At 39.5% G+C, this 27,665-nt stretch overlaps 1 protein-coding gene across 9 annotated transcripts in view; it reads right to left on the bottom strand.

The window, feature by feature from the left end:
* TMEM132B (transmembrane protein 132B) overlaps positions 1–27,665 on the bottom strand; it is a 505,248-nt gene that overhangs the window by 60,536 nt on the left and 417,047 nt on the right. For all 9 annotated transcript variants that reach the window (XM_054664703.2, XM_063785293.1, XM_063785292.1 and 6 more), the window contains one exon: positions 11,433–11,576. In XM_054664703.2, coding sequence (XP_054520678.2) covers positions 11,433–11,576 — 144 coding nt within the window. The remainder of the gene's footprint in view (positions 1–11,432; positions 11,577–27,665) is intronic.

Raw genomic sequence — 27,665 nt, 5'->3', positions numbered from 1 at the left:
GGAAAGTGATGGCTGAGGTAGGTTTAAATGCCACATCCACTGGACTCTGAAGCCCCCTTTCCATGAGCAGCGACATTAATTGCTGGCACCAATAAGCTCCACCATTAGCCTACATTCAAGTCTATTCATAGAGCACCTAACTCATGCCAGGTGCAGTGCTAGTGACGGGAAGAACTAATGAGGAAGAGCAATAGGTCCCTCCCCCTTCATGGAGCTGCCAGCTAAGGGCAAAGAAAGCTCAACAGGGCAATAAACCAGCACATTATAATACATCTGCCATGACATCAAAACTGCCTCTCAATAGCACTTGCTCAATACATGCATGTGGGAGAGAACTGAGTAGGAAGATGTTGACTCTAAGGAAAGGCTGATCTACAGTGAGTTCCCGTCATGCCTTTTGTTTGTCCATGGGAATGGCACCCATTCATTCTTCTAGCTGACATTTCCTGAGAACACTGAGCTCAACAGGCAGAGTGGGAGCTGATGAGGTTGAAAAAAAATTGATAAATTCAACCTCATCAAAATGAAAAACTTCTGCTCCTCTAAAGACCCTATTAGAGTATGAAAACACAAACCACAATCTGGAATAACATATTTTCAAATATAACGTATTTTCAAATCACATATTGGATAATGAACTTGTATCCAGAATATAAAAACAACTCTCAAGACTCAATAATGTTTTTACAATAACCTAATTTAAAAGATTTAAACAGCAACTTCACCAAAATCAGTAGATGGCAAAATGGCACACTGAAAAGATGCTCAACATCAGTAATCGCTAGGGATATGCAAATTAAAACCAAAATTACAAACCTCTATAAATCCAATAGGAAGGCTAATATTAAAAAGACTGATCATACTAAGTGCTGGCCAAGATGTGGAGGTAACAGGACTCTCAAATCCTGATAGTGGGAAAGTAAAATGGTGTAACCACTTTAGAAAACAGTTTGGCAGCTTCTTAAAAAGTTAAAAATACACTTAATATGATACAACCTTTCTGTTCCTAAGAAATGAAAGCTATGTCCAGACAAAGGCTGGCTTCAATGTTTATCGCAGCATTAGTTGTAAGATCCCCAAATTAGAAACAACCCAGATGTCCATCAATAGATTGATAAACAGTGATATATTCAAACAGTGGAATACTACTCAGTAATAAAAAGGAATGAATTATTGTTACACATAACATGGGTGAATGTCAAATTAACTGGATGGAAGAAGCAAGAGCAAATAAGGAAAGACAGGGAGCATACATTATGATTCTATTTGCCTCAGACTTTATAAAATGAAAATCTTCAGTGAGAAAGAGAAGATGAGTGGTTATCTGGGAACAAGTGGAGAGGGGCAGAAGAGAGGAGATTATAAAGGGACATGAAGAAAGTTCAGAAGTTAAGGATATGTTCACTATTTTGATTTTGGTGATAATTTCACACTCGTGAAATCGTCAAAACTAATCAAATTGCAGACTTTAATATGTGAAGTTTACTGACTGTTACACCTCTATAAAGCTGTTACAAAGAAAAATAGTAGAGGTGGCAGTAGCCTCACACATTGCCTTTGTACCTAGATCCATTCATACCGGTGTCTACATCTTATAATTATGTGATCTACTTAATTTATAAAGTTTGTTTAATTTGAGTTTCTTCAGGAAACCAAATGAACTTGAATATGAAGCTGACATTTTTTCAAGCATCAAAGCTGCAGGGCAGGAGTCTAAATTGCGAACCAAGTACCCAAACATGAATGAGAGTCCCCTTCCCTCCTAGTTAACACAAAATAAGTATGTCTCTGGGAAATAGAGGACCCTAGAGCCATATTGGATCAGGCCTGATATCCCAGACACTTTCACACGCCAATTCTCTAGTAATCCCCTAACCTCAGACCTAAGCAGGGCCTGGATGGAGAAGACTAGATGAAAGGCTTCTAGAAGAGAAGAGAAGGAAGCACATGGCCATGTTTACTGGGCAGGTGGAGCTGGGAGGCTTGCAGGTTTACACTGGCTCATTCCAAGATTTCCCTGAATTATGCAGAAACAATTCCAGAGTGTTGGTTCTTAATTAGAGATGCCAAAGACAGAAATGAACAAATGATCTAATTAATACTGCAATCATAATGAGGCTGACAGGAACAAAAGGTTGAGAATGCAGCAATATCTATCCCAGGCCAACAGGAAATATATGACACATCTCCAATTAGAACAGAACAATAAAAGTCCAAATTACCAGCATAAAGAAGGACAAAATTAGGCAATAACATCCAAACTGCCTGACAACTTATTCTTAGCTGTGCAGCTCCCAGTGATGGGCAAAGGAAAGGAAATTCATGCCCAGAAATAGAATAATGGTGTTTTTACATAAATTTTTGTCAAGCGTTGCTAAAGGGGAAAGAAATAGCCTTAAATCTCTTTTGAATTTTTCTGTATGTTCTTCTAAGTAAAATTCGGATTAGTCTTAGGCAGCTGGATTTGGGTTTCTGTGACTTGCTACAACAAAAACAAAACCAATACGCACCAATGCAGAAATTCCACTTGTTCCTGCCTTAGATTCCACTACCTACCACACTTGTTCAGTCTCCTCTACCTGAATAGTCATGTATGTTGCTCAGTGACATCAGCTCAGGTGCGCCTCTCTAAGGACCACATTCAGCACACATCCACATTCCATCTCACCCTCTCTGTAAACACAACTACTTAAGGAAACTTTGATCATTTAGAGTTTTGTAGGTGCTGCTGCACATTACCCCAAGAAATGCAGCCACTCTCTGGAAGATGCTGATGTTTTCCAGACTGCTGATGTTTTCCATCAGGCTTTATCTAGTGACCAGCTCCCCACACACTGCTCAGCAAACAGCAAAAACTTTAGCTTTTTTTTTTTCTGACATCCACTACCTTACCTTACCCCTCACAGACCAAGTTTGGAAACAAAGTCCTTCCCTGGGACAGGGAAGGCTTTAAAATATTAATGTCCCTTTTTTAGCCATTTAACATCTCATTATTTCAAGTCCAGTGATACTGGAAGGCCGGAAACTTAATTATTGCAGCCATAAGTTGGAAAGCACCATCTTCAAGATCCATGTGAGCTTATACTTATTTATCTGCAAGCGTGAAAGAGTTCATCCCCCACTGAAGAGGCATGACTGGCTTCTGTGGTTCTGAAAACCACAATTCATTTACAAACAATACAACTGCAAATGCATGAAAACATGAAGCCATCCTGAAGTAAAAAAGATAGACACATAAAGATTAAATCATAATTACAGTATGAACATTGCCTTTTCTTTCTTTTTCCAAAGATCTTAAAAAAGACTCAGCAAAGAAAAGAATACACACTGTGGCAGGCAGCATAAAGTCACCTCCTCCCAGAAGATATCTCTGCCCTAAACCCCAGAACTTGAAAACATCTACCTTACACAGTAGGGTGGGTTGAATTGTGGCCCCAAAAAAAGATATGGCCAAGTCGAAACCCCCAGCACCTGTGAATGTGATCTTATTTAGAAAAAGGGTATTTGCAGATGCAATTTCAATGATCTCAAGAAGAGACCATCCTGAATTAGGACGGCCCCTAAATCCAATGACAGGTACCCTTATAAGAAAAGAGGGTCATACAGAGACACAGGGGTGAGACCATGCAACCACAGAGGCAGAGATTACAGTGATGCTGCCACAAGCCAAGGAACACCCAGGGCCACCAGAAGCTGGAAGAGGCAAGGAACGATTCTCCTCTAGAGCCTTTAGAGGGACTGGAGTCCTGCTGACACCTTGATTTCAGATTTCTGGCCTCCAGAACTGCGAAAGGACAAATTTCTATTGGTTTAAGCCATCAAGTTTGTGGTAACAGTTCTAGGAAACTAATACCTTTGTCAAAAGGACATCACAGATGTCATTAAGTTAAGGATCTTGATATGGATTATCTTGTGGCCCCCAAAGTAATCACAAGGGTCCTTGTAAGAGGGAGGCAGCAGGGTCAGAGTCAGAGAAGGCGATGTGATGATGGAATTAGCCATGTGGGGAAGAGAGAGAGAGTTGGAGATGCTATGCTGCTGGCTTTGAAAATTGAGGAAGGGTTCACAGCTTCACAGCCAAGAAACACACATGGCCTCTAGAAGTTGGAAAAGGCAAAGAAACAGATTCTCCCCTAGAGCTTCCAGAAGGAATGCAGCCGTACTGACCTATTTTAGACTTCTGACCTCCAGAACTGTAAGATACATGTTGTTCCAGGTGATACGGATTAAAAAATGAAAATACATCTTTTGCAAATTCAAAAAAAGTCCACTATCAATTCATTCCCTGATGGGAAAATCATAGGAACAATATTTGGCTACTAGCTCATAGAAACACCAGCGTGCCACTCCCCACCGCAACACACACACACACAAACACACACACACACACGCGGGCGTGCATGCGTACACACAATGCCCTACACAACCTTCAAGAGTGACAATTTTAGATGTACAGAGGTTGAGGTCATAGGATCTGGGGCTGACCTCCTAGGTGGGAACTCTGACCCCTGTATCCACTAGAACTTGAGCTACAGCACCTTCTAGATGCCATTTCCTCATGTATAAACTTCGAATAGTAGTATTACCTGTCTTAAAAGCTTGTTGTGAAGATGAAATGGGTCAACACTTCTAATGCTCTTATTATAATGGTACCTGGTACTTAATAAATGCTCAATAAATGTTACCTATTAATACTCATTAGCTGTAGTAAGCTCCTACGGATAGAAGTCATATGCATTACACCTTTATATCTCCCAAAGCTGTTTATATATTGCCCTCCACAAGTGGATGATTAGGAAGTATTTGTGAAGTCCCATGAGAACAGAAGACGACTTGGATAGGATCAGGTCCAAGTCTTTACCCGATGCCAAATCCCTTTGACTACAGGGAACCTTCTACCTTTTTGAAGATTTTCAGTAACAGAAAATTCAGAACACTGACAATGTTCCGATAAAGATGTAACAGCCATTTGTGCATAGTATCTTGGTCCATCTCTGGGAAGCTCTAGCACTCATTCATTCAATATTCAACAAATATTTACTGTGTTCCAGATACAGTGCTTAGGACTGGGAAAAGAATAGTTAGTAAAATAGACATAATCATAGATATTGTGGACCTTACAATCAAGTAGCAGTTAACATTCATGGATATGAATGTGGACGTTGTGTTAGGCCATTCTTGCATTGCTATAAGGAAATCCCTGAGGCTGGATAATTTAGATAGAAAAGTGATTTAACTGGCTCACAGTACCCTCATCTGCTTCTGGCGAGGACCTCAGGAAGCTTACAATCATGGCAGAAGGCAAAGGGAGAGCAGATGGCCCACATGGTCAGAGAGGGAGTGAGGAGGTGCCACACACTTTTAAACAACCAGGTCTCATGTGAACTCACTCATCACCAAGGGGACAGCACTAAGCCATTCATGAGGGATCCGCACCTATGACCCAAACACCTCCCACCAGGCCCCACCTCCACCACTGGGGATTACATCTCAACACGAGATTTGGAGGCTGATATGGTTTGGATCTGTGTCCCCACCAAATCTCATGTTGAATTGTAATCCCTAATGTTGGAGGTGGGGCCTGGTAGAAGGTGATTGGATCATGGGGGCAGATTTCTCATGAATGATTCAGCACCATCCCACTTAGTACTGTCCTCACGATAGATGGTGAGTGACTTCTAATGAGATCTGGTCATTTAAAAGTGTGTGGCACCTTCCTCTGCCCTGCTTGCTCCTGCTCCTGCCATGTAAGATGTGTCTGCTCCTCCTTCATCTTCTGATATGGCTGTAAGTTTCCTAAGGCCTCCCCAGAAGCTGAGCAGATCAGAACCATGCTTCCTGTATAGCTTGTGAAACCATGAGCCAATTAAACCTCTTTTCTTTATAAGTTACCCGGTCTCAGGTATTTCTTTTTTTTTTTTTTTTTTTTTGAGACGGAGTCTCGCTCTGTCACCCGGGCTGGGGTGCAGTGGCGCAATCTTGGCTCACTGCAAGCTCCGCGTCCCGGGTTCACGCCATTCTCCTGCCTCAGCCTCCCGAGTAGCTGGGACTACAGGCCCCCGCCACTACGCCCGGCTAATTTTTTGTATTTTTAGTAGAGACAGGGTTTCACCGTGTTAGCCAGGATGGTCTCGATCTCCTGACCTCGTGATCTTCCCACCTCAGCCTCCCAAAGTACTGGGATTACAGGCGTGAGCCACCGTGCCCGGCCTCAGGTATTTCTTTATAGCATTGTGAGAACAAAATAATACAGAGGCCCAAATATCTAAATATAGCTTGGAGACAAATATCCAAACAATATTTTGGATATTTCAATATGTCAATAAATATTATATCTATACCCATTCACCTGCATATTTATATCCACATGTGCATATGTATATAAATACGCAGGTGAATAGGTATGGATGTAATATGTATTAATATATTACAGGTCAAGCACTATGTGACTTTTTCTAGATATACGTTCTTATTTAATCATCCTCTAAACTCCACATTGGGCTTTTTATCACACATAGATTTAACAATTCAATTACAAGTACATAGAATAACTTAAGGTTACCATCTGACAAGATTTCCACCAGAAGACATAAAAGAATAGCAGAGAATGAGCGGGAAATTTATCTTCAAATGCGCCCAAAGGTTACTCATCTAGATTTCCCCCAAAACTCCCTTTAAAACCTTGCCCTGGACTGCTCCCGAAAATGTGCCCTTAGCTCAAATGCCAGGAAAACATTTTTTTAAAAAAATCTACTGTCTTTTGTATTTCTAAAAACCCAAGTGTAGAGGGGCGTGGTGGCTCATGCCTGTAATCTCGGCACTTTGGGAGGCTGAGGCAGGCGGATCACTTGAGTCTAGTAGTTGGAGACCAGCCTAGGCAACACGGAAAAACTGTCTCTATAAAAAATACAAAAATTAGCCTGGCGCAGTGGTGGGAGCCTGCAGTCCCAGCTGCTTGGGAGGCTGAGGTGGGAGGATCACTTGAGCCTGGGAGGTCAAGGCTGCAGTAAGCCGAGATCACGCCACTGCACTCCAGCCTGGATGACCCAGTGAGACTGGGGATTTTCAAGGATTAGGGAGTAGTTTGGTTATTGTTAGTTCTGCCGTTTGCTGTGACTTTAGAACAAATCTCTAGAAAAGTACGTTTCCACTGTATCATTACCATCCCCATTTTATAGATAAGGAAACTAGGCTCAGAGATGGTAAGTAATTTGCCCAAGGTCAAACGGTGAGGAAGGTGGAGTCAGGATCTTTAGCAACATCACATGTCTGGAAGCTCAACCAAAGAACTCACTACCTCTGCAGTCTTTTTCTTTATATTGAGCTAAAAATGGTACCTTTCAACTTCCATTCTTGGAATCTAAAAAGCACAAAGCTACTCCATCTTCCACATGATGGCCCTTGAAAGACTTACAAAAAGCTGTCATGTCTCCCTCTCCACCTCACCCCTGAGCCTTTTCTTCTCATCAATAGGCTTAACACTCACACTTCCTTCAATCATTTCTCCTGTGATTTGATTTCAAGAGTCCTCAGCCTCTCAGACACTTTTTGGCAGAGCACAACCCAATTTTTTATTGTTCTTCTTATGGCCTAGAAAGATACAGAATTCTCCATCAGAGTGAGAGAATGAAGTCTATCATTTGTTGCTTATTTATTTTTAGAGACTGGAGTACAAAAAATATCTCACCTTCCTCTGAAATCCACTATCAAAAACTAGGAGCACAAGTGTGACCAGAAATGACAAATATCCTTCAACCTCCATGTGAAAGACAAAAGGGAGTGGTGGAGACTACAGTGAGCTGGAGGACACAGGTTTTATGCAGAGGAGCATCCTCTCTTCAACTCCAGACGAGGTTCACAGGAAATCATGGAGACCCAGGACCACCTGGTCCTGTGATTTTTCATAAGAAACTGTAAATCCAGATTTCTGTGCAAACTTGCCAATTTTTACATGGGGGCAACAAATTAAGTAAGAATTTTTAAACTATGCAGACCCTCCCCACACCCCCCACACACTTCTGGGTCAGATCTGGTCTGCAGACTGCCTGCCTGTGACCTCTGCTCTGAGTCACACACCCATTCATGCTAATAAAAATCAACCTGTAGCAGCCTTATCAAACAGTTGACTCACTGGATCCCAATACTGATAAAAACGCTAAGGCTTCTTGTGTGTGTGCGCGCACACACACACACACACACACACACACAATCCTCTACTTGTTTTTTTTTTTTTAACCTAAAAGTACAGCAGTCTCCCAGTCTCCTCCCATCCATGGGTAATATATTCTAAGACCCCCCAGTGGATGCCTGAAACCACAGATAGAACTGAATCAGATTGTTATCCAGCAGAACAAGTTTCTGTTCATGTCTTCCACCTAAATTTAATGTCTTTTCACATCTTAATGAAGAATTTATCACACACTGTGGCCTTAACTATGCAGACCCTCCCCACATTTGAGATGTGACAGCAAAACTACCATGAATGTTTTTTCCTTCATCACGATTTCATGGATAGAAGATTCGCTCTGACTGTAGATCTTAGTAACTCCAGCATATGATCTTTTTCCTTCCTTATTAAGTCAAGAACTCTCACCTTTTCACTTAAAAGAAGCACTTTATGACTTCTTGTTGGTCTAGCCGAATTGCCAGCATCACTACTCTTGTACTTTGGGGTCATTTGTAAATAACATAAGGGCGACTTGAACACAAGCACTGTGATACCGCGACAGTCTATTTGATCACCCAGGCAGCTACTAAATGACTCAGAGGTGGGTGGTGTCTACAGCATGGATATGCCAGACAAAGTCATGAGTTACAACCCAGGTGGGATGGAGCAGGAAGACTCAAGATTTCTTCACGATACTCAGAACAGTACACAATTTAAAACATGAATTGCTTCTTTCTGAAAATTTTCATTTAACATTTTTGGACTGTGATTGACCACAGTGAAATGAAACCACGGAAAGTGAAACCACACATAAGGAAGGACTACTATAGTTGTCAACTTGAAATTTTACATTTATCTCTTTTAATCTTGCCAGATTAGGCCAAGGTTCCAGCTTTTCAAAATCATGTATGTCCTCTGATTCTGTCCCCCAAAAGTCATACAATCACAGGCCAAACAAGTTCATTTGTTTGGATATTACCATAACTTACATCTTTCTAAATTCACGTTTTTCCCTTATCTAACTCATGGTTCCAAGGCACAAAGATCTTTGGTGAGCCCTGCAAGACTCTCCCTAAAAATCATTCAGTGTTTTCTGTACTCTGAAGTATAACTGCGTGACAACTCCACAAACTCAGAGGATCTCTCCAAAGGGTGCTAATGAATGTGCCATGTATTTGAGGATGTCCCTGGGATGATGCCAAGGTCATAGCTCTGTGGATAACTCCATTCAACTTGGAGTTATAGTAAAATTTACTACAAACATTGACACTGAAGCCATAGTAAATGCATCACAGCCATTTAATTAAATCGCCTCAATTGACACAAGCCCCCAAATTTGCAACAGTCCTGGAATCCCCTTAAAAAGTGTGAATACAGCCCTGAGCTTGCGATCTGCAGGTTTCACTTTGTTCCTCTGAAGACTGGGCAATAATTTGTTAGACGAATCCCCATCCTCCTGAGGCTATATAGGTGACAGCTGAGCAAAAAGGTATCATCTTCCAAAACAATGTCTATGAGGATGAGCAGAGGATACTTTTAGTACATTTGTGTGGAGTGGAGAAAACCAGGTATATGGCAATAACGGGATCTGTGAACTTGGACCTGCCCCTCTAGAGTAGAGCTCTTCAGGGCAAGAGAAGGAGGATTCCACCCCATGGGGCTTCATAGCAGGCTCTTAAGTCAGAACAAAAGGCTTAGGAAACTACAGACTGAATCACTTGTTTGAGCCCATTATGACGTAAGCATACAGATACCATCTCTTATCAGTGTCTCCTTTCTAGAATGACATGGGAATAGTAAAAATAGTGTAAAACTTGCGCATTGTCAATAGCAACCAACAGCGGTTCATCATCCATATTTGTCATTGGTGCAGATAATCTCCTGTGACTTGGCTCAGCTCTTTCTAAACTCTGAATATTTAAGGCCATATATTTAATCAAACCTGCCTACGGAATACAAGGACCACCAGGAACCCCAGGCAGGGCTATGTGTGCAGGTTTTAAGCCAGTCCACCTTCCATATCTAAGGACAATGAGCATTCCAAGTCCAGGAAAGAGTCTATGCCAAACTTGAGTTTCCTAGGAATTAATTTCTTTGTTAATTAGACCTCACGAATACATCGGTCTTTTTTCCGAAACTGTCTCTTGCTTAAGACACAGCATCCTGTAGGTCACAACAAGAAGAAATCAACCCCTCCCAGACCTTTTCTACCATAGGGAAACCCCTAAAGGTTTTCCTGTCTACCACGAAGTTTTCAATACTGAGACCAAGTTTCATGTAACCTCTAAACAAGAGTTGGTAGAATGTGAGGAAGGGCAGAACTCTGAGTTATTGTATTTTTCTAAAATAGCTGAATAGATTGGACTTTGGGGCTCTCTTAACAATTTAAAGGAGGAAGGATCAATCATTCTAAAAATTCAAATCCTTTCTCCCTGAGGTCTCTGCTGCAAAAGCAATGGCAACCAATGTGCTAAGAAAAAATAGGCAGAAATATTAAATTTGGTGGTTCAAAAAGACCCCTTCAGAGAGCATGAAAAAAATATCGTCTGGTTCCTAGCAGAATTTGGAGTCAGAAACATAGCTAATTTGAGTGAAGAATCTAGCAGAAATGTCCCATTTCCTAAACTGTATCCCACTGGTTATATTCAAGTTCAGTTAGGTGGCACATGGGTGAACTTAATTTTATTTGAATAGTTATTTATTTTAATGCATATTAACAAAAAATGTAATACACCAAGCTCATGGACTTTATTGTCTTATAATGAAGCTAAATTAGTTTTTAAGTTTGAAAAAGTAATGCATTTATTAGCACCACACTCTAACCCACTGAGCTAACTGGCCACCCCAAAGAAGCAAGGCATTTAAAGAAAATACATTGAGTAAATTATATTATTAGGCACAGTGAGTTTGCAAAAAATGAGAAGGTCTTATTTGGATTACTAAAGTTAGGAAAATATTGTCTTACGAGGAAAGATAGAGAGAAGAATTGGGGAGACAAGAAGGGGAGGAGAATAAATTCTTTCTGCTGGAGACTAAGGGTCAGGGATTCCCCTTTCCAGGGAGAGGGAAGCAGCATCACCTGCTGCAGCCGCCTGCTGATTCCAGGGAGTCTCTGCGGTCAGCTGTTTCCTCCTTCGTGAGGTCATTCTGGCCTCCAGCCCTTTAGAGCATGGGATGCTCAGTCAGAACAAGACCTTGGAGACAAAAGAAGGAAGGACAAAAAGCTCTGAACACTTAGGACAGCTGTAGATAAATCCCCCCTTACCTTAATGACGTCTTCATCGGCAGACTTGCATTCCACAGACTCAGACACATCGACCACAGAACCATCCTCCTGGACCCCCACGACTTTGACAGGAACTGAAACAGGTTTTCCAGTGAGAATGGCGGTGTTCAAAACCTCGGTGTCCTAAACAGGAGAGGAGAGGGCTCAGATCAGCAAACGTGCATACCACAGGGGCAAGCGGGAGAGGGGTGTCCACCAAGCTCCCTACTGCCTTCATTCTCATTCTGCGATTTAGACAGTTGTCTGAAGGGACAAAGCCACAAAGCTCACACAAAATGGAAGTTTCCAATCGGTGTTTCATCCCAGACTGAGATAATCAAACCTGATGGTTGGTTGGAATGTCTTCCCAGTCCCCAGGTACAGGGTCATTCTCCCTCTCCCTGACCTCCACTCCCTCTCCCTTACTCCATCCCCGCCACCCTCAGTCCCACAGACTCACACATAGCACACGAGTTCCTTTCAGTATTTTTCAAATCTTGGCTCAAGGATCATTGGGAAGTGAATGCCTACATTCTGGGCTTATTAACATAGTGAACATAGACTTCATTGTGATTTTAAATTAGGAAAGACAACAGCAGAAACAACAGAAGAGCACAAGTTGAACATTACAAACCTCTCCACACCCAAGCTGAACGCCACACCCCACCTCCCCGACACCTCCAGAATCTCCAGAGATCTCCCTCCAAACCTAGGTATTTTTAAATGCTGACATGTGCGTTTCTCACTTCTTCTGTAGATTGATCCCCTCAGAGTTCTGTAGGTTCTAATATATGTTCATAGTTTATCTCAGTCTGTCAAATATTTGCCATCCCCACTGCCAACTTCCCTACTCAAGCCATCTTCTCTCAGCTGGACAACCACAATGCCCTCCCCAACTGGTTTCCCTGTGTTCATTCTCTTTACAACAAAATTATCTTTTTGTTTCAATATAATGCAGATTATTTCTTTCCTAGATTATAACTCTTTGAAAGTGTCCTGCTATTCTTAAGATAAAATCCAAACTCATGGACATGGAATGATCTGACCTTCTCACCTTTTACTCTCTCTCCTGCTCCTGTCTTTCTGTCCCTCACCACAGTTGAGCCCATTTACATCCCATCAACAGCATCTACCACAGGGTACTTCCCCTGTGCCTGGGTTCTCTGATCTGGAAAATGGGGATAATAAAAACAGCTCCTGTATGGGGACCTTATGAAAATTTAATAAATCAATCAATGTACAAAGCTTAGAACAGAACTGGTACATAATGGGCAACAAGCATGCAATAAATCCAGCTGTTACAGTAAGTTCTCTACAGTATTTGCTCCATGAGTGAATTAAAGAACCACTGAGTAGATTCACAAGGGGACTGTGGCAGAGATGCCACTTCGCACTTGCCTGAAGAGAAAGAGAGTCAACCAGAGAAGATGGTAGACACCTGGGCAACACAGCCCAGCAATGAGAGTTCACCAAACATTCCATAATTGGCCTCACTAGAATTATCCAACTAGATAATTATTTCAGTGTCTCCCAGACTGTATCAGTGAGATCATTACTTCAGTATTGCTTTCACATTTGGAGTCCCTAACCTTAGCTCAGGCACTAAGTGGATTCTACAGTCAGCCCCGCACTCTCTATTCCAAACTTGATTGTGACGGCTTAATAGAGTAAGAGATGGAGTCAACCTTTAATAATAATAATAATAATAATAATAATAATAATAATTGCTAAAACTTAGCTATTATGTATGGAACAGGAAATGTTCTATGTGTTTTATATGTCATTACATCCTCATTCAGTTTTCTCAGCTCTCCCAAGGTAGTTACGGATATTATTCCCATTTTATAGATGATTTATTTTTTGTTGATATTAAACCTGCAAATAATAGCTACTTGTTAACAGAAAACATCAACTTTGTAATGAATACCTAAAAACAATAACAACCCAATCTAAGAAATGTGAAAAATTAAGTTTGTTTTTTACATGTGTCCCCTCTTCTGGATGAAATTTTAAAGAGATAAGTCCAAAAGAACAGAACTGTACTCCATGTTCCTGAGCACTCCCCTCTGCCCGGGGAGCTTAATTCTGTGCACACTTACATATATTTATATTAAAGCACATAGGACTGGAAGCACTGTGGAAGTTGAGATGAGAACTCACCTACGTGGGGTAATGATATGGAAGTGGGAGTAATCTCATGAATACAACGAACAGAGATTGTATCATAGTCCCAGAACAAACTGCTAAGTTCAACTCAATCATGCAGCTGAAAAAAAAAATCAGTACAGGTATTTTTTGTGTGTGGTGGGCAGGCATTGATTTTGTCTAATGAGCATCCCTCTTCCTTCCTCTTTAGTGACAATGTTTCATTTTTTTTCTCTCTGTATCACCCAATTCCTGCCATCAGTGAATGTGGCCTGGGTGGCGCTGACCCCAGAACACCCAGTCAGACTTCGCAGAAAAGCACATGACCAAAATACAGTCAATCCAGGTATTCCAGCCCTTGGCCTACAAAGACAGATTCAAGTGAAGCCTAAACAAAGAAAATCAGACAAGAGTAGGAGCTAGAAATATTCCTGGGAAAGATTTCCAGGTTCCTGAATCCAACTATACCTGAAGTCTGTTATCTTTGGAAATGTAGGTATACAAAATTAACTGTTTTACTAAAGTTAGTTTGAGTTGGGTTGTCAGTTGCAACTAAAATTCTTAACACATGAGGACAGGTAACAGGCTAGACACTAGGGAAAGAGAAAAGGTTAAACATCAATCTCTACCTTGTAGAAGCTCACAGCCTTCAAAGAAGACATTACAATACATTTCCCAAACTGAGTTTCAAGAAAGGTGACTTTAATTTTTATAATAAATCATAACTGATGCAAATTTATCATTCTATTACACATAACTTTGCAACCATGTTTCCTCCTTCAGCTTTTTCATGGGTAGCTGAGATTTTCGTACCCTTTTTATCCTGTTTCCATCAACAGTCTCTCAAAAATCCCAAAGGCAATTCCTACTTACCTAGCACAATGCGAAAGCAATTTAGCATGGTAAATATTACATTGAAATCGTCCCCTGATCCCAGAGATGCTAAAAATTCCTAACCTATCAAAAAACCAAGTATTTTATTCTGCTCTTATTTGTGTGAGTTCTAGGTTTCATGCCTTGAAGCATATTTATAGTCCTTTATGACTATGTGCTTCCATTAATGTTGCATGTTAGGGTGATGTCAGTGAAAATGGCAGTCAAAACATCAGAAAATTCCCTTCTCCATAAAAGCAATGAGGAAACTGTCAAACAGTGTCAAGATCAACTTTTTTATAACTCTGGAAATAAACCAAAGGTTTATAGGCAACCAGGAGATCATTTATTCAAGAAAAAATGGCTAATTCTTGGTAAAAACAGAACTTTGTGTCATTTTAACCTGACCTGCTTAAATCTCACACTTTCTAGTGCTGTAGTATCTTTAAAAAATAACAGCCTACATTCACAGTAAAAACCAGCAGTCTAGAAGCCACTGGAGGGGTCAGGTCAGGGCTGGAGATCTTTCAAAACCTCATTCCCAAATAATAGTCATTTATCGACTTGTCTAATGGTTCCCTGAAAAAACCCACTTGCAAGGCTGTCGGTATTTGGCTTCACTCTCAGTTCACCCAGTATGGAAAGCTCTTTCCCTAGAGATACTTGCCAGGCAACTGTTTGACTTTTAGCTGCCTGAAGCAGTGGATAACAGTTTAATCAAAAAGCTTCAAAGGAAAAGATGAAGAATGAGATGTCCATAGGGTCTTTGAAAGGCTATGGCATATTCCTGGGAATCTGTAAGATCATAATCATACTTAGGGCTGTGTGCATGCCTAGAGCTGTGCTCATACACAGGAAAGATCAGAGAATAGACCTAAGCTCTCACCTCTGGTTGATTTTGAGGCTCTGTGGAAGAAGGAAGTGAAAGCTAAGGCAGGTGTCAGGTATTTAAAGAAAACTCTGCCTAATCATTGGCTGACCACCAAGCTAACCAAGCAGAGACTTTATAGACTTTACAGAATTAGTTTATAAAAGTCACTAAGCAATCAACAGCTACTACAACAAACAACAAAAACAAACTTGGGGAGGGAAGGAGAATCTGATTCCAAGAGTTGCCACATTATATTATTTTAAATGTCCAGCTTTGAACAAAAACTTATGAGACATGCAAAAAAGCAAGAAAATATGGTCCATACACAGGACAAAAAGCAATCAAGCAAATTTTCCCTGAGAAAGCGAAGGTATTGGACCTACTACACAAAGATGACAATTATTTTTAATTAAATGTTTTGAATATATTCAAAGAAATAAAATCACATCTAAAGTACTAAAAGAAAGTATGAGAGGCCAGGTGCAGTGGCTCACACCTGTAATCCCAGCACTGACGCAGCATGATCTGACGCAGGCAGATCATGAGGTCAGGAGTTTGAGACCAGCCTGGCCCACATGGTGTAACCCCACCTTTACTAAAAATATAAAAAATTAGCCAGGCGTGGTGCCACCACACCTGTAATCCCAGCTACTTTGGAGGCTAAGGCAGGAGAATTGCTTGAACCCAGGAGGCAGAGATTGCAGTGAGCCGAGATCGTGCTATTGCACTCCAGCCTGGGCCACAGAGCGAGGCTCTATCTCAAAGAAAAAAAAAAAAGCAAGTATGAGAAAGCTGTCTCACCAAAGAGAGAATATCAATAGATATAAATTATTTTCTTAAATAATCAGTTAGAAATTCTAAAGTTGAAAAGTGCAATAGCCGAAATGGAAAATTCACTCATGGGGCTCAACAGCAGATTTGAGCAGACAGAAAAAAAGAATCAGTGAACATAAAGATAGGCTAATTAAAATTAAAATGAGAGGAGTATAAAGAAAATAGAATGAACAAAAATAGTATAAATACAGCATCAGAGATTTCTGTGATGCCATCAAGCATACCAGCATAAGCACAATTGCAGTCCCAGAAGAAAAGGAGACAGAGAAAAAGGAAGAAACAATATTTGAGTAATTAATGGCAAAGGTGTCCCAGATTTTATTAAAAACATTAATCTGCACGTCCAAGAGTTCAGCGAACTCAAAATAGAATAAACTCAGAGAGATCCACACCTAGATACATCTTAATCAAACTGTCAAATACCAAAATACCATATAATATTGAAAACAGCAAGACAAAAATACCTCATTATATACAAGCAATCTTCAATAAGACTAAGACCTGTTGTATTATCAGAAACTGGAGGCAAAAAGGTAGAAGGATGACACATTCAATGTGGTGGAAGAAAAAAGACTGTCAACCAAGAATTTTATATCCAGAAAACCTGTCTTTCAAAATAAAATGAAGAAATTGTCACAAACCAAGAAAAACAGAAAGTGAGAGAGTTCTTCACTAACAGACTCATCTTACAAGAAATACCAAAAGAAGACCTCTAGGCTCAAATGAAGGGACACTAGACAGTAACTTAATTACACATGAAGGTATAGAGAGCACCAGTAAATGTAACTACATTGATAAATACAAAAGACAGTACAAACATATTTTTGTTTGGGACATTACATTTCTTCTATCTTATTTAAAGGAGAACTGCATAAAGGAGTAATTATAGATGTTTGTTCATGGACACACATCTTGCAGAAAGATGCAATTTGTATGACAAAAACAGAGACAAAGATGAATGTTGTATAAAATGAGTCAATCAACAAGAAAATATAACAATTATAAAACAGATGCACCTAACAACAAATCCCCAAAATACATGAGGTCAAAACTGACACAGTTGAAGGAAGAAATAAAAAATCCAACAATAAGAGTTGGAGACTTCAATGTTCCACTTTCAGTAATTAACAGAACAACTAGTCATAAGATCAACAAGGAAAAGGAAGACTTTAACAATACTATAAAGAAACAAGACCTAACAGACATCTATAGAACACAGTAGCCAGCAACAGCAGAATACACATTGTTACTGCATTTACATGGAGCATTCTCTAGGACATACCACAGGTCAGGCCATTAAACAAGTCTCAGCAAATTTGAAAGGACTGAAATTGTACAAAGTAAATTACCTGATATCAATAGAATGAAATTAGAAAAGGATAGGGTGGAAATTAAGAATATCTGTAAACATTCGGAAATTAAACAATCCTCTTTTAAACAACCAATGTTTCAAAAAATAAATCACAAGAGAAATCAGAAAATACTATGAGATGAGTAAAAATGAAAACACAACATGCCAAAACTTATGAGATGTATTAAAAGTAGTATTTAGAGGGAAATGTATAGCAGTAAATGCCTATATGGGAAAATTTAAATATCTCAAATTAATAACCTAGCCTTCTACCTTAGAGAACTAGAGAAAAAAGAGCAAACTAAACCTAGAACAAGAGCAAGGAAGACAATAATAATAGAGTAGAAAAAATGTTAAGTATAGTTTAATAATAATATAAATATTATATCACATTATTTATATTAAATATTGGTATTTACTATTAAATAATGTTATGTTGAATATTATTAGATATTATATTCCATAATATTTATATATTAATACAAAATAATAAATGACATATAATACAGAAAATCAATGCAATGAAACCAAAAGTAAATTACTTGGAAAATTTTTAAAGCTGACAAAACTTTAGCCAGACTGATGAGTGGAGCAGTGCAGAGGAGATTCAGATTTCTAAAATAAGGAATTAAAAAGGGGCTCAGTCTTACAGGAAAAAAATTATAGAGGAATACTAGAGCATATGCCAAAAACTAGATGACCTAGATGAAAAGAGCAAATTCATAAAAAGACAAAAACTACCAAAACTGGCTCAAGAGGAAATTGGAATTTCAATATCTATAACTGATAAAGAGATTGAACTAATAATTTAAAAATAAACTTTCCACAAAGAAAAGCTCAGGACCAGATGGCTTCATTAATAAAGTCTAACAAAAGATTGAAGAAAGAGTAATATTAATTTTTAGAAATTCTTCACAAAATTAGAAGATGAAACAGTTCCCAGCTAATTCTGTGAGGCCAGTATTACCCTAATTAAAAAAAAAAAAAAAAAAAAGACATCACAGGAAAAGAAAACTACAGGCCAATATCCCTAATGATTATAGATGCCAACCCCACCCCCCTGCCACACACACACGCAAAATACTAGCAAACAAATGCAAGCAACATTTTTTTAAAGGACTAAACACCATAACAAGTGGGAATTATCCCAGGGATGCAGGATTGGTTCAACATATGAAAATTAATCAATGTAATATACCTTAATTATAGAACAAAGGACCAAAATGTATGTCTGGATCATCTCAAGACATGTGAAAAAAAGCATTTGACAAAATCCAACACCTTTTAATGATAAAACTACTCAATAAATTAGGAATTGATGGGAACTTCCTCAACATAATAAAGGCCATCTATGGAGAACATACAGCTAATATCACAGTGGTAAAAGACTGTAAGCTTTCTTAAGATCAGGAACAAGACAAAGATGACTCTCACCACTTCTATCCAGTGTTGTACTGGAGGTTCTAGCCAAGGTAATTGGGGTGGGGTGGAGGGGATTAATTAAAATGAATCCAAACTGGAAATGAAGAAGTAAAACTATATCCATTTGCAGATGACATGATCCCATACCTAGAAAATTCCAGAAATCCACAAGCAAACCATTAAAGCTAATAAAGGAGTTCAGCAAATTTCAGGATACAAGATGAAAATCTAAAACTCAATTTTATCTGTAATGAACAATACATAAATGAAATTAAGAAACTAATTATCTTTATAACAGCATCGAAATTAATACATTACTTGGAAATAAGTTTAATGAAAGTAGTTGGTTAAACTTAAATATCTCACAAAGTATTGTTGAAAAAATTTTAAAAATACCTAAATAAATAAATAAAATGTATCCTATGTTCATAGATTGGAAAACTTAATATTGTTAAGATGTCAACACTCCCCAAATAAATACATAGATTCAATGTAATTGCTATCAAAATTCCAGCTGCCTTTTTTCCAGAAGTACACAAGCTAGTGCTAAAATTCATATGGAGATGAAAGAGGCAGAATAGCCATAGCAATCTGGATAAATAACAGTTGGAAGGCTCACACTTCCTGATTAGAATTGACTTTCCAGAAATAAATTCTCTCATTTTCAGCAGATTGATTTTCAACAAGGATTTCAAGATAATTCAATGGTGAAAGAATAGTTTTTTCAACAAATGATACTGGGATAACCGGATATCCACATAAAAAAGAACAAAGTTGGATCCATACCTCACACCACATTCAAAATTTAATTCAAAATATATCAAAGACATAAATTTAAGCACTCAAACCATTAAACTCTTTAAAGAAAACTTAGGTATAAATCTTCATGACTTCACACTCAGCAAATATTGCTTAGATATGACACCTAAAGCACAACCAACAAAGAAAAATAGATAAATTGTACTTTATAGAAATTTAAAACATTTGTGCTTCAAGGGATACCACCAAGAAAGTAAAAGGACAATCCACAAATGGGAGAAAATATTTGCAAATAATATATTTGATAAGGGTCTAATGTTTGGAATATATGCAGAAGTATTATACCACACAAAATAGACAAATACCCAAATTAAAAATGAGGGGATAGGATTTGAATAGACATTTTCCAAAAGAAGATATATTAATACAAGTGGCCAATAAACACATGAAAAGATGCTCAACTTCATTAAGGAAATGTAAACCAAAAAGAGATACCACTTCACACTGACTAGGACAACTTTAAATAAAAAGACATAAAATAACAAGTGTTGACTGGCAAGAATGTGTGGAAATTGGAACTCTCATACATTGTCTGTGGGGTGTAAAATTGTGTGACTGCTGTGGAAAAGTTTGGTGCTTCCTCAAAAGGTTAAACAGAGAATTACCATATGACCTAGCAATTCTACTCCTGAATATATATATATATATATATATATATAAATGACAGCTAATAGGTTTGGGATTTCATTGGAGGAGTGATGGAAATATTCTAGAATTAGTGTTGATGGTTGCCAACCCTTGTGGATCAACTGAAAGCCGCTGCATAGTGAAAACAAACAAACAAAAGATTCCATGTTATTCTGAATAGTGAGGTAATGCCATATGTCCTGGCATTTCATGTGTTGGGAACATCAGTACAGATATCAGTAGAAAGGCTCATACCACTCCTCAATGTCAGTGATGATTCAGTGTTTTGTGAAAGATGGACAACAATTTTGCCAATGAGAAAAAATTTGGCAGAATATAAACTCCAAGAAGTAGATATAATACAGGGCATCTTCAACACCCTTTTTGACCTGCTGAAGTTTTACCAGGGTGAGCAACAGCCTCATACTCTATGGCCATGAGAAGGATTCTTACATCAGCGAGCGAGCAGCCCTAAATATTGACAGTCTCTCCTTTCCTCTTCTTGTTTCTCAAATGGTCATGATTCCTTACGTGACAATAGTTCTGTTAGCTTCTAATCCGTAGAGTCAGTTGAATCTTAGGGATATCTTAGATCTAGAAAGAACTGAAGAACACATTGCCTTAAAGTACCTTGTTTTACAAAGAAAAGATAGCAGCAACTCCTTCCACGTTGGGAATCTGAAACCCCATTGGACGAGGTGAACTACCCACAGAAAATACAAAGGCAAAAGAGAACATCACAATCTGGTACCACATTTGAGAGAAAAGAATAATAATAGCTCTCATACAAGAGAGCATCTGCTATGTGCTAGGGATTGTGACAAGGGCTTCATATTAATTAATGAGGTTGCTTCTATTATTACTTTCACTTTACAGAGAAGAATGTAGGAAATAAGGAATCTCTGATTGATTTAAAAAAAAAAACTGACTGCTCAGTAACTCCACCTATGGGTATCTTTACTGAGAGAGATGCCCAAACAAGGTCATCAGTTCATGAAGGATATTCATCAAAGCATTGTTTCTAATAGGAAAAGATAAAAACTATCTAAATATCCATTAGTTAGGAAATGGCCCAATGAACTTGGTACAGGTCCACAGTATAAAATATTATGTAACAGATAACATGATGAATTGGACCCTATATTGGTTAAAAACAAGTTGGAGTACTTCCATTTTCTTAGCTATAAAAAAATTTTTTTCCAAAGAATTCATAAGGATGGCATTAAATAAATAAAATTTCCTCACAAGCACTCTTTTTGAGCACACAGTTTGATTGTATTTTACTGTCCATTTGAATTTGCCAATGAAACACGGGTGGAATTATGTGCTCATTTGAATCAGAAGCTCTAAGAACACAAGACTTCACACTCTCCCTTTCTATGCCATGGTGATGGTGGCTGCTCCATCATCCTGGCTCCCAAAGTGACCCAGAGCAAAATTCTCCAACTGATCTGTGTCAGACAGGCAGTGTGAGCACAAATAAACCTCTGTTGCTTTAAGCTATTAAAATTTAGGAGTCGCAAGTAACTTTCGGCACATTATTTTGACTATGTACTCTCAGGCTAAAGATAAAAATAACTGTAAACACAGATTGAATTCTAGTTAGGTTTGTTTTCCACAGCAGCATGGGTTAGCAATTCTAAAACTGCTTTAGTATTCTAGGATTGAGCAAACAATATGTGTTGGGTAATGAGAGCCAGGATTCTCACTGCTAGAAAACTGAGTTTAAAAATGGAAAGGAGAAGGAGTTAGAGTGAACTCTGCAATCATGAACTGGGATGGGAAGTACCAGCACAAAATCACAGGAGCAGGGACATACATGTGTCTACCTATGTATAACGTAGGTGTGTATATATGTACACATGTACATAGTTTTTTCCTAGTTCTGTTCACTGAGAGGGCTTAGATATAACACCCCTTTAGCAATCAGCACACCTAGTACCCAGAATGGAGCTCTAAAAACCAGTCTCCAATAAAAGAAAACAGAGCTCCTTAGAGAAATGGCTGATTTAAGTGCCAAGACAAAGAAAGTACAAGAACATGAGCCTGAAATATCCTGTAGAGGCAGAAAGTAACAAAGTGCTCAAAAAAAATGTCAAAAGGACACAAGAAGCAGAGTGAAGGGGCACCCCCTTCCAGTTTGGGACAATTTTAGCATCACAGTAAATAATCACAGTAGTCAATTATAATCTGTAGAATAAAATAAGCTTCTGAGTCCATATTGTTATAAACAAACAGTGAAGAAAGGAAGATTGATCCTTAGAGTAGAATTCCAGCTAATAAATATCAAAAGGAATGATGAAGCTAGAATATCACCACCTGGCAATCACTATTTATTACTATAATTGTTTCAGGCAAGAATCATTAATGGGCTCTACTACTGATTGAAAGGATGATAAGAAACAGGACATTTTCATAGTGCCAAAGTATCTCTGTGAAAGAAACATTAATTTCAAAGTGAAAACAGTAACTTTATGGTGTCTAAACCTAGCATATACCACCTGTCTTGGTCCATTTTGTGCTGCTATAACAGAATGCCACAGACTGGGTAATTTATAAAGAACAAAATTTTTTTCTCACTGTGATAGAAGCTGGGAAGTCTAAGATCAAGGCATCTGCATCTGGTGAGGGCTGCCCTCTGCTTCCAAGATGGTGCCTTGAACGGCGTAGCCTCTGGAGAGGATTGCAGAAGGCAGAGGGCAAAAAGGAATGAACTTCTTGGTCAATCCCTTTTATAATAGCATTAATTCATTCATGAGGGCAGAGCCCTAATGACATAAACACCTCCCAAAAGGCTTCAGCTCCCAATGCTGTTGCATTCAGGATTAAGTTTCCAACGCATGGATTTTGGGAGACACACACAGACCATAGCACCCCCTTTTCCATGTGATCAAAGACAACATCACTAGCAATGGGATAAATATGCATTGTATGTCCTGAAAAGGAGATAGCATCACTTCTGGACTGTTTTCAACAAAAATCATGTAAACTGAATCTAATAATAAGGAAATATCAGACAAACCCCAATATGGCACATTTTGTCCATTTCAAATATGTCACAGCCTAAAAGACAAAGACTAGGAAACTGTTCCAGATTAAAGGACACAACAAATGCAATGTGTGATCCTGAATTGAATCCTCAAACAGAAAAATGTATTTTTCTTTTGCTATAAAGGATATTAGTGCAATAACAGATAAAATTTGAATATGGTCTGGGAACAAGATAACACTTTGCATTGACATTCATTTCCTGATACTGACATTTCACTCTACTTACGTGAGAGTTTTGAGGAAATTTACACAAACCTATTTACAGAAAAAGGATCATCATGTGTGTAACTTACTCTCAAGCAGTTCATTAAAATAACAACAATGTGTCTTTGTGTTGAAAGAGAGAATATGCACATTTGGGGGATTTTAGTGAAGGTATTTGGGAAACACATTTGTTCAGACTCAAAGATATAACCAAGAGAACAGGCAACAGAGATGAATCAATAAATAAATGCATAAAGATGCAGGATGTGGTAAGTGCCTAACAAACATAATTAGTGACAACTAATTTTTCTTAAACACTTAGATAAGTTCCAGGCACTGTGCCAAGTTATTTACATGCATTATCTGTTAATAATAATGCATATTTATAACAATAAACTACAATAGGTATCAACATCTGATAACCAACAAAGTGCCCAACAACAGTGCCTGGTATATTGTAAGTACCTGATAAACACTAACTGGTCTTATTAACATCTTATTTAATCCTCAAGCATCCCTACTGAAGCATTACTATTTTTATCCTCATTTTACAAATGAGGGAACTGAAGCTGAAAGATTCCATGATTTGGCCAGAATCACTCCGCTGCTAAGCTGCAGAGCCAGGATGGGAGCAAAAACATTTGACACCAGAGTCCCCGATCCCGGCTGCTGCGCTGGGTCTCCTCTCAGCTCCTCACTTGGAAAACAAACCTAACAATCCCATTTCTTTTCCCAACTCAAAAGAAAGCTTTCAGCCTAAAAGATAGCTTTATACAGATTTTTTAATTTGAAATGTTTAAAAATATATTTTATAGATACAAAACTTAGTTTTTAGTAGAAACAGCTAAGTCGCCACAAAGGCCCAAGTCACAACCACGTGTGACTTCCAGTGTGTTCCACTCCAGCTGCTCTTCCAGCCTGTGAGGTTCTGGCCCACAACCCCAAGGCCTGGCCACCTACACTCTTTGATCCCTAGCACAGAAATGTCAGCCTCTGAGTAGGAATCTAATTCTGACCACATTGGGCCCTCAGACACCTTGACTTCTGATTTTTAAAACTGCAAGGCAGATGTAAATTTCACTCAGAGATAAGCAAGGATGTTGGCTCCAATTTAAATACTGATTTTTCAATCCCACTGTTGTGTATTATATAACGCTGAAATCAGCCAGCTCCCCCAACTTGATGGCTATTTTTAGACTCAGATCATTTATTATCTACGAGGCAGAAAGTGATTTCAAAATTCAGCTCTTTCTGAGTCTCTGAATAACACAAAGACAGTTATTTCAAATAGGATAGCACTCAGAGAGAGAGCAATAAAATGCGGCTCTGTTAAGGACTGACCTGTGTCTCCCAGGTGGTGACAACAGATGGAAGAAGCAAAGGCTGTTGGGGATGAGCTTTATCCAGTGCCCAGGTAAGTTCATTAACCAGTTACTAAGAGCAGTGAGGTGGTAAGTGCTGCTTAACTGACACGATTGGGGGTCACTCACAGGGAAGATGGCCATCCAGTAGGCCTTACAGGCAAGTTTACCTCACAGGGAAGGAGGAACAACAGTTCCTCCACTGCTGAAACAACAGATTACAGATACGTAAGGCCCTACAGCTCTCAGTACATATGGAGGTTCTACAAGAAATGGAAACTCAACCCATTAAAGTCACTAGACTGCAAACTTCTTGGGGACAAGGACCAGGTTTCTTTTTTCCCATTGCCTCGCATACTGCCAGGGGTGGAGCAGGATCTCAAACATGGCTGAATGCAGGTAAAACCATTCAATAGTGACATAAGGAGCATCTTCTGGAAACCTTCCTTCCCTTCCCCCCCAACACTATCATAATAGTGACAAGGCTCCATGTCACTGCTTTATGCAAAATGGCCTCCCCCTTCAAGTCACCATGGATTGGTCCAGATATGAGTAATGAACCATGCTGAACCAATGAGTCCTTTCTGTAAAGAATTTGGAATGAAAATGAAGAGATTCCAGCCTCTGACGCCTCTCCAGAAAGTAAGGAATATAAACTAAGAAGCAGTTGTTGGCCATTTTCTGCCAGAAGAGTTGCAAGCAGAGAGATGGGGGGGTTGGTCAAGCTTCCTAAGGAGCTCCCGTGCTGGTTCCAGTTCATTCCTTGTGCCCCGCTCCTTCCCTGCCCTTGGATTCCAGGATGTGTCCTCAACATTAATTCTCCTTTATGCTTTCATTAGCCCTAGTTGGTTTCTGTTACCACCAGAAGAGTCTTAACCAAGAGCTCTAAAAATATCCATGCCCCTGCATCCTAAGTCCCATGGGGAAGGTAAGTGGGACACTGATCAAAGGAGCCCATGGTAAAAAGGACATCCTCAGCTGCACAAATGTTTCACCTTACCAGCTGTGGATGGACACCAGATCTTAAGCCCATCCCTCAAGGAACCTGCAAATAAGTGCTAAGAGGGCGTCCGAGGCCACTGTGACGGGCACTAAACTCAGAGTCAAAAGACCTGGATGCTGCTACCAATTTCCTAGGTGACCCTGGGCCAGCAATAATCTTTTCTGTAAGGTGGGGCGATAATATCAAGCATACCAGCTTCCTGGGGATAGGAAGACGCTTTGGGGAAGCAATGGTGATACTGCTGAGTGACTGGGGGAAATGCCAGCTTGGGAACCCCCAGTAGAGCTGGGGCATAACACAAATGCCCAAAAAAGCCAAGCAGGCAACGGACATGAGCAGAGCAGCCCAGATAGACACTGAGACAGAAAGAGCAATGCCCAGAGCAGCTACTGTCATTACCCCACTTTACAGAAGAGGAAACTGAGGCTCTTGAGGTCACCCACCAAGTTAGCTGCTGAGTTGGGACTCGCCCAACTCCAAAACACATGCTCTTGACCACTGCCCCAGAGAACTGGGTGGGAATCACACTGCAAAAGGATACAATTGCTGTGGTCATCGAGGTCAGAGATAAAGTGTGATTGTTTTTACTCTGCTGGTACCAGAGTAGAATTGTACCATGTCATAGTAAATTTTGCATTTAGCAAGAGACCCACATAAAGGGCAAATAATTAATCAAAGTAAATGTGGTCACTCAAATCATGACCAGCCACACACCCGCTTCTTTAGGATATGCAACAAATGGAAGCCATTGTGACCTACAAAGTGAGTGGTAAAAGCTCTGAAATTAGTATTGGATATTTAAACAAGAACCATCAAAAGAGCCAGAGGGGGGGGGAAAAGGTATGCGACACTTGAGGAGATTCTATCCATGGCTCAGTCTCTGTATCTGACAGAATATACGGAGGCAGAGTGAGGCTGTGACGATCTGTTAGCACTCAGCACCCCAGTCTCCATCTGACGAGGCTGATAAGGGCTGACCTTGAGAGCGGGAGTCTATCAGGCATTGCATGGGGGAAAACCTCTGGCTCTGGGCCAAAGGGGAGTGGCTGAAGATTCATGGAGAGACCCCCTCCTCCCAGTGAGAAGAAGACAAGGAAGAAGTGCTGGAGGGGATGGATACCCCATTTACCTTGATGTGATTATTATGCATTGCATGCCTGTATCAAAATATCTCATGTACCCCATAAATATATATGCCTACTATGTGCTCACAAAAATTAACAGTAAAAAAAGAAAAGGGAAGAGGGAGAATGAGACAGAGAGACAGATACACAGACAAAAGCAGAGAGCCCACAGCTTACATGCAACACAGAGAAACAGACCAAGACAGAAGACAAAACACACATGTTTAAACAAAGCTAGACAGAGAGAATGAGATGAGTTAGAAAGATGGGGTGCTGGAGCTTAGAGACAGAGAAAGCCAGAGTTATAGACACAATGAGAGGGTCAGGGAGAGAGACAGACGCACGCAAGGTTAGACCCTGGGCTGGCTCCGAGGTGTCCTTCCTCCCTTTGCCTCTACCAACCCAGGTGGGCCCTGTTCATTCACACATCCCAGCTCCAGCGCTGAGTAATAATTACGTGTGTATTCTCTAATTCCTTGCACCACCTATTATACTAGCACTCCTTCAATTAGAACTGTAACCTGTTAAAAACATTTCTTTGTTGCCTG

The sequence above is a fragment of the Pan troglodytes genome, chromosome 10 (assembly GCF_028858775.2).
Source record: "Pan troglodytes isolate AG18354 chromosome 10, NHGRI_mPanTro3-v2.0_pri, whole genome shotgun sequence".
Lineage (NCBI taxonomy): Eukaryota > Metazoa > Chordata > Mammalia > Primates > Hominidae > Pan > Pan troglodytes.
The sequence above is the reverse complement of the archived record's forward strand: the minus strand, read 5'-3'. Positions and strand labels throughout refer to the sequence as shown.